Genomic DNA, 14,081 nt, shown 5'->3' on the forward strand with positions numbered 1-14,081 from the left:
CCTCCTTCCTCATGACCTTTGTCATGAATGGAGTGCCTCTTGCCGGCTCCCGGCAAAAGTGTATTGCTTTTGAAATGTAAAACACCCACATAGCACACAAACATATATGTATAATTTTAAGGTAAATAAATTCTGCTTTAAGGTATCTGCTGGGCTTCCCGGAGAACCAGGATCCCCTGGGGAGCTGGGACCTCCTGGACGCAAGGTAAATCAAAAACCCATAAATCACATCAGCTCCTTTTCCAGATAAAAAGTCAGTGCCCGAAGTCTTCATTATCCAAATGCATATGCTTTCTGTGTTTGCAGCTTGTCAATGATTTCCACCACTTTTCCACCTTCAATGTCCTCAGGGAGAGGAGGAAAAAAAATGCTGATTAAATATTAGTTGCTATTTCTTGGGTGGTGGGGGGAACTGAGGAAGGAAGCAAAAAGACATTTCTTATTTCATCTAGAATGAGGTTTCTCAATGATCAGTGAATTTTATTTATCTGACCAATCCTTGCCTTTTTTCTCAGAGTCAGTGATCAGTGAATGAAAGAAAGGGAGAGGAAATTAACAAATAGTGAATAAGCTCCCAACAGTGCATTCACATGGAACTTATTTTCTTGAGGAGTTTGGGTGGGGCGCCGTCACATTTTTCCCCGTCTCTTTGAGCTCTTTGAGCAGCCAGACTCTTCCTGTTCCAACTTGAGACTGAACAGATGAAATACAAAATAATTCCACTTTGTTCTTTCTATCCCCTACCCAGATAGATAGAAATGTACATATATATATATATATGTATATATATATATATGATCATATACGTATATATGGTCATATACATATATATATATATATATATATATATACACTCATTTTTGGAAGACAGTGCGGATTGCCTTTCCAGATATTTGGCCTGTCTAGGCCCTTTGTCATCCAGCTGATGATGGGCACAGATTCAGGCTCTGCTCAGCGGCTGCCCAGTGACCAAGGCAAAGTGTTGGGGAACTCAATACCTCTGCATTAAGGAGGGCCCAGCACAGGGGATGGCTCAGCCTTGTCTAGTTCTAGCCCCAGGGTCTGCTGCAAAGCTCTCCCGGCCGGTGTCTCATTGCCAGCTCCGTCTTTATCTTCTGGACAACCCTTATCATCGTCCAGAGACACAGCAGGAGGACAGTGGCCGCTGGAGGCTCACTATGTACAGTTCCCTCCCCTTAGAACGTTATTGTTAATCTAATGATGAGTATCCTACAGGGAGTTTTTTTCTCCCTCTTAGTGAGAATAAAAAGGTTAAGAAGCTATCTTTTTCTTAGAGTAATGTTGATGCATATTCTGGCTCCTGCGATGTGCTTCCAAAACCCTGAAACCACATTCTTTTTGTTTCCCCAGGGTGTGAAAGGGGCCAAAGGATTGGCTTCGTTTTCTGTATGTATCTGTTGACTCCAACAGAGCCCAAGCATCCCGTGACATTTATTTATTTCTCAACTTGCAGGACCTGGAGTCTGTTGGTTAATTCATTCTGTTTTATCTTTTGAACTGCAGACATGTGAGCTCATCCAGTATGTGCGGGACCATAGTCGTAAGTACCCGCTTAGGATGATCACCCGGGGTGTCAGCATTCATAGGAAAAAAGCAGCAAATTCTGCATTCAAAATTGAGACTAGTTACCAGACAGTTTCTTAAAACTAGCGATGTCACTGTGTGTATTTGGAGGTGGCATAGACTGATGTCTGTTAACTCCCTCTCTGGCTCCCAGCATGTCTACTGAAACGCGTCCCAACACTAACGAAGGATACATCTAGTGCTTTTAATCAGGGAAAAATGAAGATAGGAGGTCAGAACTCTCCTGATGGTGAGATCAACCAGTGAGGAGTCACGTTAAACTTTATAAAATTATTAACCCCTGACAACAGCTAAGGATCGAATTCAGCTGCTGTGAAAGAGCCAGCCATGGCAAGGAGGTATCCTGGCAGGTGGGAACTCTGACATTTATCATTCCCTGAGAAGGTGTGCTTGACTGCCTTGAATTAGACTCATTTGCTTCTAAAATTACCCAGTCTACCTGTATTTTCTTTACTTTCAAAGTTTTAATAGCAAGAAATGGGTTTTGATTTGGCAAAGGCTCTTTTGAATTTGCTTTGAGACCCTTAGAACAGGCTCTTCTATCAAAACGCGTGTTAGCAGCATCAAAGGAATGCCATGGACAAGATGAGGAGACTTGGTTGCTTAATGTTCACCTACAAACGACTTCTTAGATAAACGTTAGGATTGAAAGAAATGTCACAGTTCCCTCAAGGCATCTGGGGGGAGAAAACAGACAAATTAAGATCCTATTTCTGGAGAGAGTATGGGTCTCAAAGACAGACTTTGCAAAGCTTTGAATGCAGTGCTGATCTTAACTCTGCCTTGTAGCAGAATGGAACCATCCATTCTGGGAATCAAATCTATGCATTGGATCATGAAGATTGCTTGCTTTGAGGCTGGACTAACAGAGTGGGCTTTCTGATGTTGGAGCCATGTGACATATATTGACTCAAGGGTAGACCCAAGTGTGATGAGATCTGAGCTTTCAAAATGTGAGCGATTTAACACAGAATTGTAAATCCAAAACCAGGTACAAAACTGCTTCAGAAGTGTCATTTAGAACAAGAAAGAAAATTACAGCCAATGACTTCTGCCTGTTATAAAAGTATGTGATCATGTGAACACACGGCTAGGCCCTTCTCAAGGCCTTGCCAGGGGCCCCTCGGGTGAGAGGCTGGCAACAGTGCTGCCCAGAACTTTCTGCAATGATGGAAGTGTCCACTGCACTGTCCAACATGTAGCCACTGGCCACAGGGGAATTTGAGCCTTGATGGATGGTTAGTGCAAGTGAAAAGCTGCATTTATCTCATTTAATTTAAATTAATTCAAATGTTGATAGTCACACGAGACGGGTGGCCTTCTTATTGGACAGTGTGGCCCTAAAGTTTAAGCTTCATTTGTGTTAGCCGCTCGTCGCATCCGACTCTTTTTAGACCCCCATGGACTGTAGCCCCCCCAGGCTCCTCTGTCCATGGGATTGTCCAGGCAAGACCACTGGAGTGGGTAGCCATTCCCTTCTCAAGGGATCTTCCTGACCCAGGGATTGAACCTGGGTCTCCTGCCTTGCATGCAGATTCTTTACCGACTGACCCACTAGGGAAACCCACATAAGAGAGTAATCTGTCAACTTTTCACTTTCATGCATTGGAGAAGGAAATGGCAACCCACTCCAGTGTTCTTGCCTGGAGAATCCCAGGGATGGGGGAGCCTGGTGGGCTGCCGTCTATGGGGTCGCACAGAGTCAGACACAACTGAAGTGCATTGAAGTTGAAGATGTTTGATACTCTGTGTCCCAGAAATTCTGTTTCAACACAAATCCCTAGAGAAAGCTTCATTTACTTAAGACTAAATCTATCGAGGATGTTTACACATACACACATGTATATAAATATGTATATATGTGTACCTATATGTAATCAATAGCTATAGATACCTACACAGGGAAATTTAGAGTGAAAAGGGGTTAAGACCTTTTAACTTTCCAAATTCGGTGCCTCTCTCTGCAATGTGCTGCCCCCTCCCAGGCAGAGAGCCTTTCCCTCTGGCAGCTGGCTGCCTGCTGCTGACTTATGGCCCTCCCGAGTCTCCAGCCCTGTTTCTCTGTGGAAGGACCTGTGTTTTTACCAAGATGCTTGATCTGTCTGCATATCTTCAAACACTATTTGTGGCCTTGATTTGTTGAGTCGTCTACAAAAAGCTCACGAAGTAGAGTCTCGGTTGCCATGATTTCTTACACAATACAGAACGCTGTTCTCCTACCAAATAATAACCAAACTTCTTTTGTTCTTCTTCCCCAGCTGGCAGACAGGGTGAGTAATTTTATTTATAGCATATTATAATCAAGCTCCAAAATGTCGCACATCTGGAAAGATGAGTTAGAACATTGTGTTGCCTGCCAAATTATAAAAAGTTTATCTAAGCCCTCTTGGTAGTACAGCCGTAGCCCCGCCTCCAATAAATCACTCACGTTTAAGCTGAGTCTCACAACTCTTTGTCAACCAAGTTTTTGATCTTTTAATTATTAACATTTTAATGACTACCAGTACCATTTACCTTACCAGTAGACTTTCTGTAATAATATTTTTTCCTCCCTCCCTTTTCTCTCTCTATTTATGTCTGTAGTCTAGTTTTTAAGGATTAAGGGCAAAGGGCAAAAGTGCATGGAATAACGCTAGGGATGATAAGATAGCAAGTAAGCTACATGTGTAGCTCAGATAGTGCTAAAACCTATGGAGATCGCGGCTGATGTTAATTACCAAATTGGCTTAATATCTTTCTGGGCCAGTTTTCAGGAATATTATAAAAACTGGATACATGGTGTTTCTGTTATAACCCAGAGGGCGATGGCCCTCCATACCTTTATACCCTTATACTTTTTTTATATAAATGCATCTGTGCCCTCTGGTTGCTTGTTCACTCATCCAGCAAATATTTATTGGAAGCCCATTATATTGCAGTCTCTGTCCCAGACAGTGCTGACTAAGAGGGGCATAATTCCTGTCTTTGGAAGCTTCCATTCTTGTGGAGGATCCAGATAAGTGAACAAGCAAAAGAATTACAGAATCCTTTGGTTACTATGAAAGAGATAAAGAATGGAATATTCTGTTACAGAATAACATTAGAGGAGGGGGGAAATGCCTCTGAAGGGCGGGTTCATCAATGAGGCAATGACACTAAAGTTTGGATGAAGAATAAAAAAGAAGCTGGCTTTGCAAGATCCAGGCAGGGAATCCTGCAAGTGCAAAGGCCACAGCACAGGAGAGACCCAGGTGTTTTCAAGTTCCTGATGGAAGCCCACGGCCACAGAGACATGATGACGAGGGGGACGTGGCATGTGAAGAATTGGAGAAGGAAGCAGGGACTTTCCCACTGGGTTTTGTAGGTTACATTTAGGAGGCCAGGTTTTATTCAAAATGGAATGGGAGGGCATTAAAAGTATTGAAGGTATAAAAGTGAACTGACGAACAAGTTTTTAAGGTTTATTTTGGCTGCTGTGGGAGAGTACATTGTAGGGAAAGTGAAAGTTCTATACAGTCCACGGAATTCTCCAGACCAGAATACTGGAGTGGGTAGCCTTTCCTTCTCCAGGGGATCTTCCCAACCCAGGGATTGAACCCAGATCTCCCACACTGCAGGCAGATTCTTTACCAGCTGAGCCACAAGGGAAGCCCAAGAACACTGGAGTGAGTAGCCTATTCCCTCTCCAGGGGATCTTCCAGACCCAGGAATTGAACCAGGGTCTCCTGCATTGCAGGCAGATTCTTTACCAACTGAGCCACCAGGGAAGCCTTGTAGGGAGGATGTGTGTAAAAGCCAGAGGACTCGTGTTAGAGGGAGGGGCCGTGTGGGGCTCTTCTAGGCCAGCTTGGCAGTGGCCTGGACGGGCCTCCGTTGCTGGGTGGTGGTCCCCTGGAGGGGCCTGGGTTCGCCTCCCTCTGTCCTCATTGTCACTTGCTCTGGGCTGTGCAGTGACTGTCAGCACATCGGTCCTCCACTTGGGGACTCACGTCTGGATGGGTCCTCCCCAGCGCCTCCACAGTCCAGCCCAGCGTTCCTGAGAATCCTCGGGGTGCTGGCAGCATGCTGGTGAGCCTTGAGGGATTTTTCTCGAAAAGCTTGAATTTTTTGTTATCGTCAGCCAGTGTGCTTGTATCTTTTTCCCCCTTTACAGAGCTGAGGCTGCAATGCTGTTATTGCTGCTGTTGCTCCCATGTGAGACAGCAGCCCAAACAAAATCTAGTGGAAACTTGGTCGTGTTTGGTCACAATTTTACTCAGTTTTTATGGTAAAATTGCCGTGACCTTGATTTTTTGAAATTTCTGAAATTTTTAAGTTTCTGCTCAGCCCACTAAATTAGACTCAGAAGCTAGTAATTCTGCCCTTCTGCCTTGAGACGCGCAATTCGGGGGTTGAACATTTATTCTTGCTAGTCCTTTTGCCTGTGAAGTTCCCAGCATCTAGGACCAGAAGGAGATGATAGCCTGGCACTAAGGTGATGGGGCTTCCCTGGTGGCTCAGTTGGTAAAGAATCTGCCTGCAATGCAGGAGACCCAGGTTCCATCCCTGGGTTGGGAAGATCCCCTGGAGAAGGAAATGGCAACCCACTCCAGTATTCTTCCTTGGAAAATCCCATGGACAGAGGAGCTGGCAGGCTACAGCCCATGGGGTCACAGAGTTGGACAGGACTTGGAGACTAAACCACCACCAAGGTGATGAGGTCCAGGTGGACCAGCTGAGAAGGTGACCCCCTCCTGGGCCCACTTGGCCAGACACTGTGGGTCAGAGTCCTGAGCTCGCCTGGGAAGAGCTGACTTGCTAGCCTCTGAATGAGAGGAGGCCCCCCTCCAAGGGAAGGACATCCCTCAACTTTCCTCTTTACTAACATGCATCTCAACACCAGGCATCTCATCCATCCTGAAAGTTCTGTTCTTCTTCCCGTCCCTGTTCCAAAGAACTGTCCTTCGTTTGCTTCTTTTTCATTCAACCTTTATGAGACCCCACATACATGGCAGGGACTAATCATCTGGCAGATCAAGAGAGACCATCTCCAGACTTCATAAAGTGGTGGGAGAGGCAAACGTTCCTCAGATAATTAGATATAAATCTCTGACTGTGATAAGTGCAGGACACTGGGATTAGAATGAATGAATTGCAATCAGTGAATAAATGTTAACACATTCAAGTTTAACAGTCTTAAAGTTTCTCTAAGTAAGAAGGCATATTTATTGGTTAAGTTTGTTTTTCTAACATAAATAAAAATTCATCAGTTAACACTCTCCTCATTCTTTTAAGTGATGTAGCTCTTCTCTCTCTCAATGGGTAAGTCAATAACAATAATAGTAATGGCGGGCATTAATTGAGCACCTGGCATGTGCCAGGCACTATGGTCCCTGTCATCACCAGGTCCCAGAGTTTACCCAAACTCATCCATTGAGTCAGGGATGCCATCCAGCCATCTCATCCTCTGTCATCCCCTTCTCCTCCTGCCCTCAATCTCTCCCAGCATCAGGGTCTTTTCCAGTGAGTCAGCTCTCCGCATCAGGTGGCCAAAGTAGAGTTGATTACAGTATGTTAGTTTCTGCTGTACATAAAAGTGATTCAGTTATAGACATACATACATGTGTATGTATATATATTCTTTTTCAGATTCTTTTCCATTGTGGTCATTACAGGATATTGAATATAGTTCCCTGTACTCTACAGTAGGAGCTTGTTGTTTATCTATTGTGTATATAATATTGTGTATCTGCTAATCCCAAACTCCCAATTTATCCCCAACCCCTTTCCCCTTTGGTAGGCATAGGTTTGCTTTCTATGTCAGTGAGTCTGTTTCTGTCTCATAAATGAGTTCATCTTTTGCTTTATTTAAGAGAGCAAAGTCAGTTTTTAGAACACAATCTTAATTATTCAAGATTTAAATATTTAAGTATGTGTTTTACTATTTGAGTTATTAACATTTGATGATTTAGTTGTTTCCATATTTTAATGTTTAACATTTAAAATTACTTAGCCTTCTATGTACGCATCATTTTTTTTTTTTTTTTTTTTCATTTTAAGCGAGTGGTCTCATAGTAAGGTGCCTGTTCTGGCCTTTTAGGAGCGCCTCAGTGCCCCGTGTACCCCATGGAGCTGGTGTTCGCGCTGGACCAGTCCCGGAGCGTCACAGAGCCCGAGTTTGTGCGGATGAAGGCGATGCTGTCCTCCCTGCTGAGCGGCCTCCGGGTCCGGGAGGATCACTGCCCCACAGGCGCGCGCGTGGCCGTGCTGGCCTACGACTCCCACGCCAGACTCCTCATCCGCTTCTCCGACACGTACAGGAAGGACCGACTCCTCCGAGAGATCGAGGCCCTCCCTTACGAGCGCTCCACGGCCAGCAGGGACATCGGCAAGGCCATGAGGTTTGTCTCCAGGCACGTTTTCAAGCGGATGCTCCCAGGGTCTCACGCCAGAAGAATCGCCACCTTCTTCAGCGGCGGCCCGTCTGTGGACCCCCAGACCGTCACCACCGCTGGCCTGGAGTTCAGCGCCCTGGACATCATCCCAGTGGTTATCGCCTTCAATCAGGTGCCTGCCGTCCGGCGATCGTTTGCGGTAAGAAGGGCCACCTGCCTCAGAAGTCTTCTCTGTCTTTCTGCCCGTGTTCAGGGGCATTTACAGGAAGGCGAGGAGCTAGGCAAAGTTTTTGTTACTATGTACCAGGAGCATGCCAAGCCCTTGATACCCACCTTCCTGTTTAGTTCACACAAGCAGTGTGTGAGCAGTGTGTGTGAGATGGGAATCACTGTTATTCCCACTGTGTAGATGAGAACACTGAGTCTGCAGAGTGAGTGAGTGAAAGTTGCTCAGTCGTGTCGGACTCTTTGTCACCCCATAGAGTCCATGGAATTCTCCAGGCCAGACACTGAAGTGGGTAGCCTTTCCCTTCTCCAGGGGATCTTCCCAATCCAGAAATCAAACCCAGGTCTCCCACGTTGCAGGCAGAGTCTTTAGCAGCTGAGCCACCAGGGGAGCCCAAGAATACTGGAGTGGGTAGCCTATCCCTTCCCCAGCAGGTCTTCCCGACCCAGGATTTGAACCTGGGTGTCCTGCATTGCAGGCCGGCTCTTTACCCGCTGAGCCACTGGGGAAGCCCAACAATACTGGAGTGGGTAGCCTATCCCTTCTCCAGCAGATCTTCCCAACCCGAGATTTCAACCAGGGTCTCCTGTATTGCCGGAGGGCTCTTTACCCGCTGAGCCACTGAGGAAGCCCGAGTCTGCAGAAGTGGACCCATATGCCCAGGTTCACACAGCTGATTTGTGGCAGAGTCAGGGCTTGGATCGAGGCCTCTATTCTCCAGGACTCCCTGAGTTGGCTCTGGTGTATAGATACCAAGTTGGAGGGCCAATAGACACTCAAGGATGTCACTGAGGTGGCCAGCGTGTTGGTCTCTGCTATGTGATGGGAACCCATGGACCGAGTTTGTAACATTACCGATCGTGTAAATATCCACCCTTTATGAAGGAAGAATCATTCCAGTTACAGCCTCTTAGGTTGAAGATTAAAAATCTTGCCACCTAATATTTCTATTGACACTTTTTATTTTTCATTCTTGAGTGCCCAGCAGCCTGTGGGATCTTAGTTCCCTGACCAGGGATTGAACCCTCACCCTCAGTGGTGACAGCATGGAGTCCCGAGCTCTGGACCACCAGGAAATTCACTGTACTGTAGCATTTGTAGATAAACCACCCAGTATCACAGTGATGTTCAAAACTCCCTGTGAGTAGAGCCTCTGTGGCAGAGGTTCCTTACAAAAAAAGAACACCCACTGGACCTGGCACAGTGTCCTTCTGGTCATCGGTGTCCACCCAGCGTGCTGGTTTGTTCTCCATTCGTGGGAGGGCCATGAGGAGAGACTGCAGTGCAGCTGCAAAGGGTGTTGGGAAATACAACCTGAGCCAGGAGGACAAGTGTTTGAAAACTATTTCATGGAGAGAAAGGGAAGTGAGAAGCAGCTGAGCCCCGGCCTTGAGGTGTGTGGAGGTTTATTACTACAGAGAACTAACCAGCCGACTCCAAGACAGCAAGCATCAGAGAAACTGGGAGCCATAGCAGTGGAAAACCCTGGTTTAGACTCAAGTAGAAACTTTCTGAAGGCAAGATTGATGGATGTTGTCACGGGCCAGGTGACTAAATGTAAGTGGGCAAGACGCCGCCTTTCTCTGAGGCCTTCTCTAGGAGTGGTCACTCGCCTGGCAAGGGCGACCTCCATCTGTCCTGGAGAAGCAGGATTAAGATGCCTTTTAGAGACCCTCTCCAGCTTCCTAATATTTTCTGTGAAAGTGCTAAGCTAAGCAGATCAGAACTGAAATATAGTACTCCTCCATAAAATGCAGAAAGCGGTGCTTGTTTCCTGAAGTTGGTGCAAAGATGAAATGATGTTGCTCCATGCACCAGTGCCTGGGATATAGCAAACACTCAAGATAGTAGCTCTTGTTTTAGTTAGGACTGTGATCAGTTTCTTGATAGTGAACTGAACTCCATTTAATAATATTAAAGTCTGCATTGTTAAGGAGCTGAAACTGCAATTAGCATCATTGAACAAACTCAGAATTACGAAAAGAAACAGGTTGGTGTATGAAACTCACAAAATAAAATGCTTGCACATTAGAAGCTGGAACCAGCCTACGCTAATGAAGTTGCTATGAGAGGTAGTGGCTCAAGAGCTCTGTGACTGGATACACAAAAGAAAAGTGAAAGTGAAAGTCACTCAGTCCTGTCTGACTCTTTGTAACCCCCTGGACTGTACAGTCCATGGAATTCTCCAGGCCAGAATACTGGAGTGGATAGCCTTTCCCTTCTCCAGGGGATCTTCCCAACCCAGGGATGGAACCCAGGTCTCCCGCATTGCAGGCAGATTCTTTACCAGCTAAGCCACCAGGGAAGCCCAAGAATACTGGAGTGGGTGGTCTATTCTTTCTGCAGTGGATCTTCCCCACCCAGGAATTGAACTGGGGTCTCCTGCATTGCAGGCGGATTCTTTGCCAACTGAGGTGCGAAGGAAGCCCAGAGTCCTCCTAATTCCCTGTCTTTATTGGGAGCCCCTTTGTCCTTTGACTTTATTTAGTCACAGAAAAGGCAACTTAATATCCTGACTCAAATAATCGATGGTACCTGTGATACAAATTTAAACAGACACAATTCCACCCTCCCACTCAAAGGTATGTGCATCACATACAGCTTAAGAAAAATGTATTTTGTTGAGTTTTTCTTTTAAGCTTTGGAGGACTGACAATCCCACTTAGAGTTTCTACCCAAATCACCTAGAGACTCCTTGCTCCTTTATTGAAGGAGTTTATCTCAGAAGAACACCAGTGGAGGTTCAAATTCTTGACCAGAGCAGTATTGGCTTCAACATTCCTTGGGCAGAAAAAGAGTTAAACATGCAGACAGAAGTCAGGCTTGGTTCCAAGGTTCATTCATCCTACATATGTTTAGTGAGCAACTGAAATATGCCAGATGCCATCTGAGACCCTGGGGACACAAGAGTAAGTAGAAAACCAAAAGACCTCACCCACTAGAGGATGGAGCTATGCAGGGTTGTCCAGAGGGCTCAGAACAAATGGATGGGAACCTAATACCAGGCATCGCTCAAGAGAGATGATGTTACTACTTTTCCATTTACCCTTGGCTTCTTTTTTAATTTATTTTTAATTGGAGAATAATTACACTATTGTGATGCTTTCTACTGTATAGCCACATGAATCAGCCATAAATATGTCATTTGTTAGTATTTTAGGAGCAGAGCCCAAAATTTTAATGACACAGTACATTTTTATTTGGAGGCCATATTACAAAGCCATCATCTGTTTCATAACCATTGTGACTCTTCTACATCTCCATTTGTCTGAGAGTTCAGCAGAATCCATCTGAAATTCAAAACTGGTGTAGATGTGTATGGCAGATCTCAGACGCAGCTGCTCTGACAACACAGACTCATTTCCCTGTGTTTCTGAGTGAACAGATTGTGTGATCCCCCTCTTGGACATTTTTCATGATGGTGTGAAGCTGAGTGATGAGCCATTCATTCTTCTGGAACGAAGGCTATTTTGATTGAAAAAACTTTAACCTCAGCTTTGTTCTGTCCCAGAGGTTTTCTCTTATGATTTGTTGAGCAATTACCTCTTAATTCTGGTGGACTTTTATTTGCTGCATGTGAAGAATTCTAGAGTAGAATGGGCCTCCCTTTACAATATACTTACAAGAAATGTATCCTTTTTGGCTAGCCTTATTTTCTTTCCTTTACTCTGCTGTTTAGCATTCCCAGTGAAAGAAACATTAGGTGTAATAGCTGACATCACAGATTTTTCTAGTGATGAGGCAGAGGTGAAATTTGGTGGAGAGGCGGGGGTTGTGGGTAGTGGAAAACTTCAGCACTCTGAGCACCCAGGCTTTTTATTTTCTGAAGGATTTCCTTTGTTGATAGAGAATTGTCTAAAGAAAGAAGAGAACTCAGAGTATTAATTGTATCTTCTCGAATGCACACAGTTTTGGAACCCATGTTGTTGAGAAAGGAAAGAGCAAGGTATCACCCAGAACCATAGACTGAAGATCACGTTGCCAACCTGTGGACCATCCAAGCTGGCGCAGCTTTGAATCCACAGGATACTGAGCAATCGAAAAATTGAACCTAACGCAGGGTGCCCAGCCTGGCACTCTGTGATGACCTAGAGGGGTGGGGTGCTCAAGAGGGACATGATTTATGTAGGAAATAGCTCAGCTGGAAATTTCATGACCTCCAGTTGAGCTGTTTCCTAGAGGAAATCCTGAAGGAAATCAGTCCTAAATATTCACTGGAAAGATGCTGAAACTGAAGCTCCAATACTTTGGCCACCTGATGCAAAGACTTGACTCATTGGGAAAGACCCTGATGCTGGGAAAAATTGAAGGCAGGAGGAGAAGGGGAGGATGAGATGGTTGGAAGGCATCACTGACTCGATGGTGATGAGTTTGAGCAAGCTGCAGGAGTTAGTGATGGACAGGGAAGCCTGGCATGCTGCAGTCCATGGGGTCACAAAGAGTCAGACATGACTGAGCGACTGAACTGAACTGATATAGGCATGATCATGGCTGAGTTGTGTTGTTGTATGGCAGAAACCAACACAACGTTTTAAAACAATTTTCCCCCAATTAAAAATGAAAAGTGAACCATAGGATACCTTTATTTTAAATCCCCAACTCAGCTTGGGTAATTTTTCTGTAATATGCTAACAGTAGTTGCTCAATGCTGTGTGGTAGGATGAATGATCTCTAAGAGCACATCTGCCGAACTTTATTGATTAGGAGATTACTTGGGGGAGGGGGAGGGGAGAGCACAGTCCCCCTGGGGTCCTCCATGTTTAAAAAAACATGCGCTAGCATCGGTGAGTAGGAAGTATGGCTTTAGGTTGACACCATCATGTTGCCACAGGATTAAACGTGAAGCCTAAGTTACCAACTAGCTGCCACATTTTAGACTCACAGAACACACACTAGTGCACCAGGGGCGGCAGTCTCTGGGTGACATGGTGAAAGCTGTGTTCTGAGGTAGGTTTGAACCCTTGATACAGAACTGCAGTCATCCAAGTAGCTCAGGCAGAGTGTGGAAGGCAGGTCTTACGTGGGGAAAGCAGAGTTTAAGCTGGAGGCGTCTTTGTTCCACCCTCCTCTGGGCTCACTGTCCTCATCGCTGAAATGGTAGAACTGGCTTCTGAGATTCCTTCTAGCCCAAGCGTTCTGTGACTTGCTTCCCTGAACCCTGACAGTTGGCAGGAAGAGGTGACTTTGCCCCTGTCACATGATCTGATCCACATTCTCTGGATGTGGTTTCCTGGTCCCTGATCACAGTGCAGATGAAGTCATGACACGATTCACTGGAAAGATTGCCCAGACACCTGTGAAAAGCCACTAGTAATTAAAAGCCATTAATGAATTATTAATAATTAATAAAGACTAATTGTGTCTGCTGGTGGGTTAGGCAAGAGTAAAGACCCTGTGCGCACAGGCCCCTGTTGACAAAACACCCCCATTTTGTTCCCACTGCCCACCCCTTTTCTGCCGCCTGACCACCACAGGCTCTTCTTTAAATTAATTTTTATTGAGGTGTAGTTGACTTACAGTGTTGTGTTAGTTACTGCCATACAGCAAAGTGAATCAATTACACAGTCACATATAATCCCTCTTTTTTTAGGATCTTTTCCCAAATAGGCCATTACAGAGTATTAGAGTCCCCTGTGCTACACAGTCAGTCTGTTCAGTGGCTCAGTCGTGTCTGACTCTCTGTGACCCTATGGACTGCAGCACGCCAGGCCTCCCTGTCCATCACCAACTCCTGGAGTTTACCCAAACTCATGACCATTGTGTCAGTGAGGCCATCCAACCATCTCATCCTCTGTTGTTGCCTTCTCCTCCTGCCTTCAATCTTTCCCAGCATCAGGGGCTTTCCAAATGAATCAGTTCTTTGCATCAGGTGGCCATCAAGTATTGGAGTTTCAGCT

At 45.5% G+C, this 14,081-nt stretch overlaps 1 protein-coding gene across 2 annotated transcripts in view; it reads left to right on the forward strand.

Moving 5' to 3' along the window:
• LOC147378887 (collagen alpha-6(VI) chain-like) overlaps positions 1-14,081 on the forward strand; it is a 172,280-nt gene that overhangs the window by 140,050 nt on the left and 18,149 nt on the right. The window contains exons 29-33 of one of the 2 annotated variants that reach the window (XM_086416185.1): positions 143-205; positions 1,372-1,407; positions 1,525-1,561; positions 3,864-3,875; positions 7,664-8,157. In XM_086416185.1, the coding sequence (XP_086272311.1) occupies positions 143-205; positions 1,372-1,407; positions 1,525-1,561; positions 3,864-3,875; positions 7,664-8,157 (642 nt within the window). Of the gene's footprint in view, positions 1-142; positions 206-1,371; positions 1,408-1,524; positions 1,809-3,863; positions 3,876-7,663; positions 8,158-14,081 lie in introns of those variants that run through there. The other variant, XM_086416177.1, reaches the window with a different exon arrangement.

This window comes from Bos grunniens, chromosome 1 (assembly GCF_055505025.1).
Source record: "Bos grunniens cultivar Pamir isolate PY7600 chromosome 1, Bosgru_T2T1.0, whole genome shotgun sequence".
NCBI classification, from domain to species: Eukaryota; Metazoa; Chordata; class Mammalia; order Artiodactyla; family Bovidae; genus Bos; species Bos grunniens.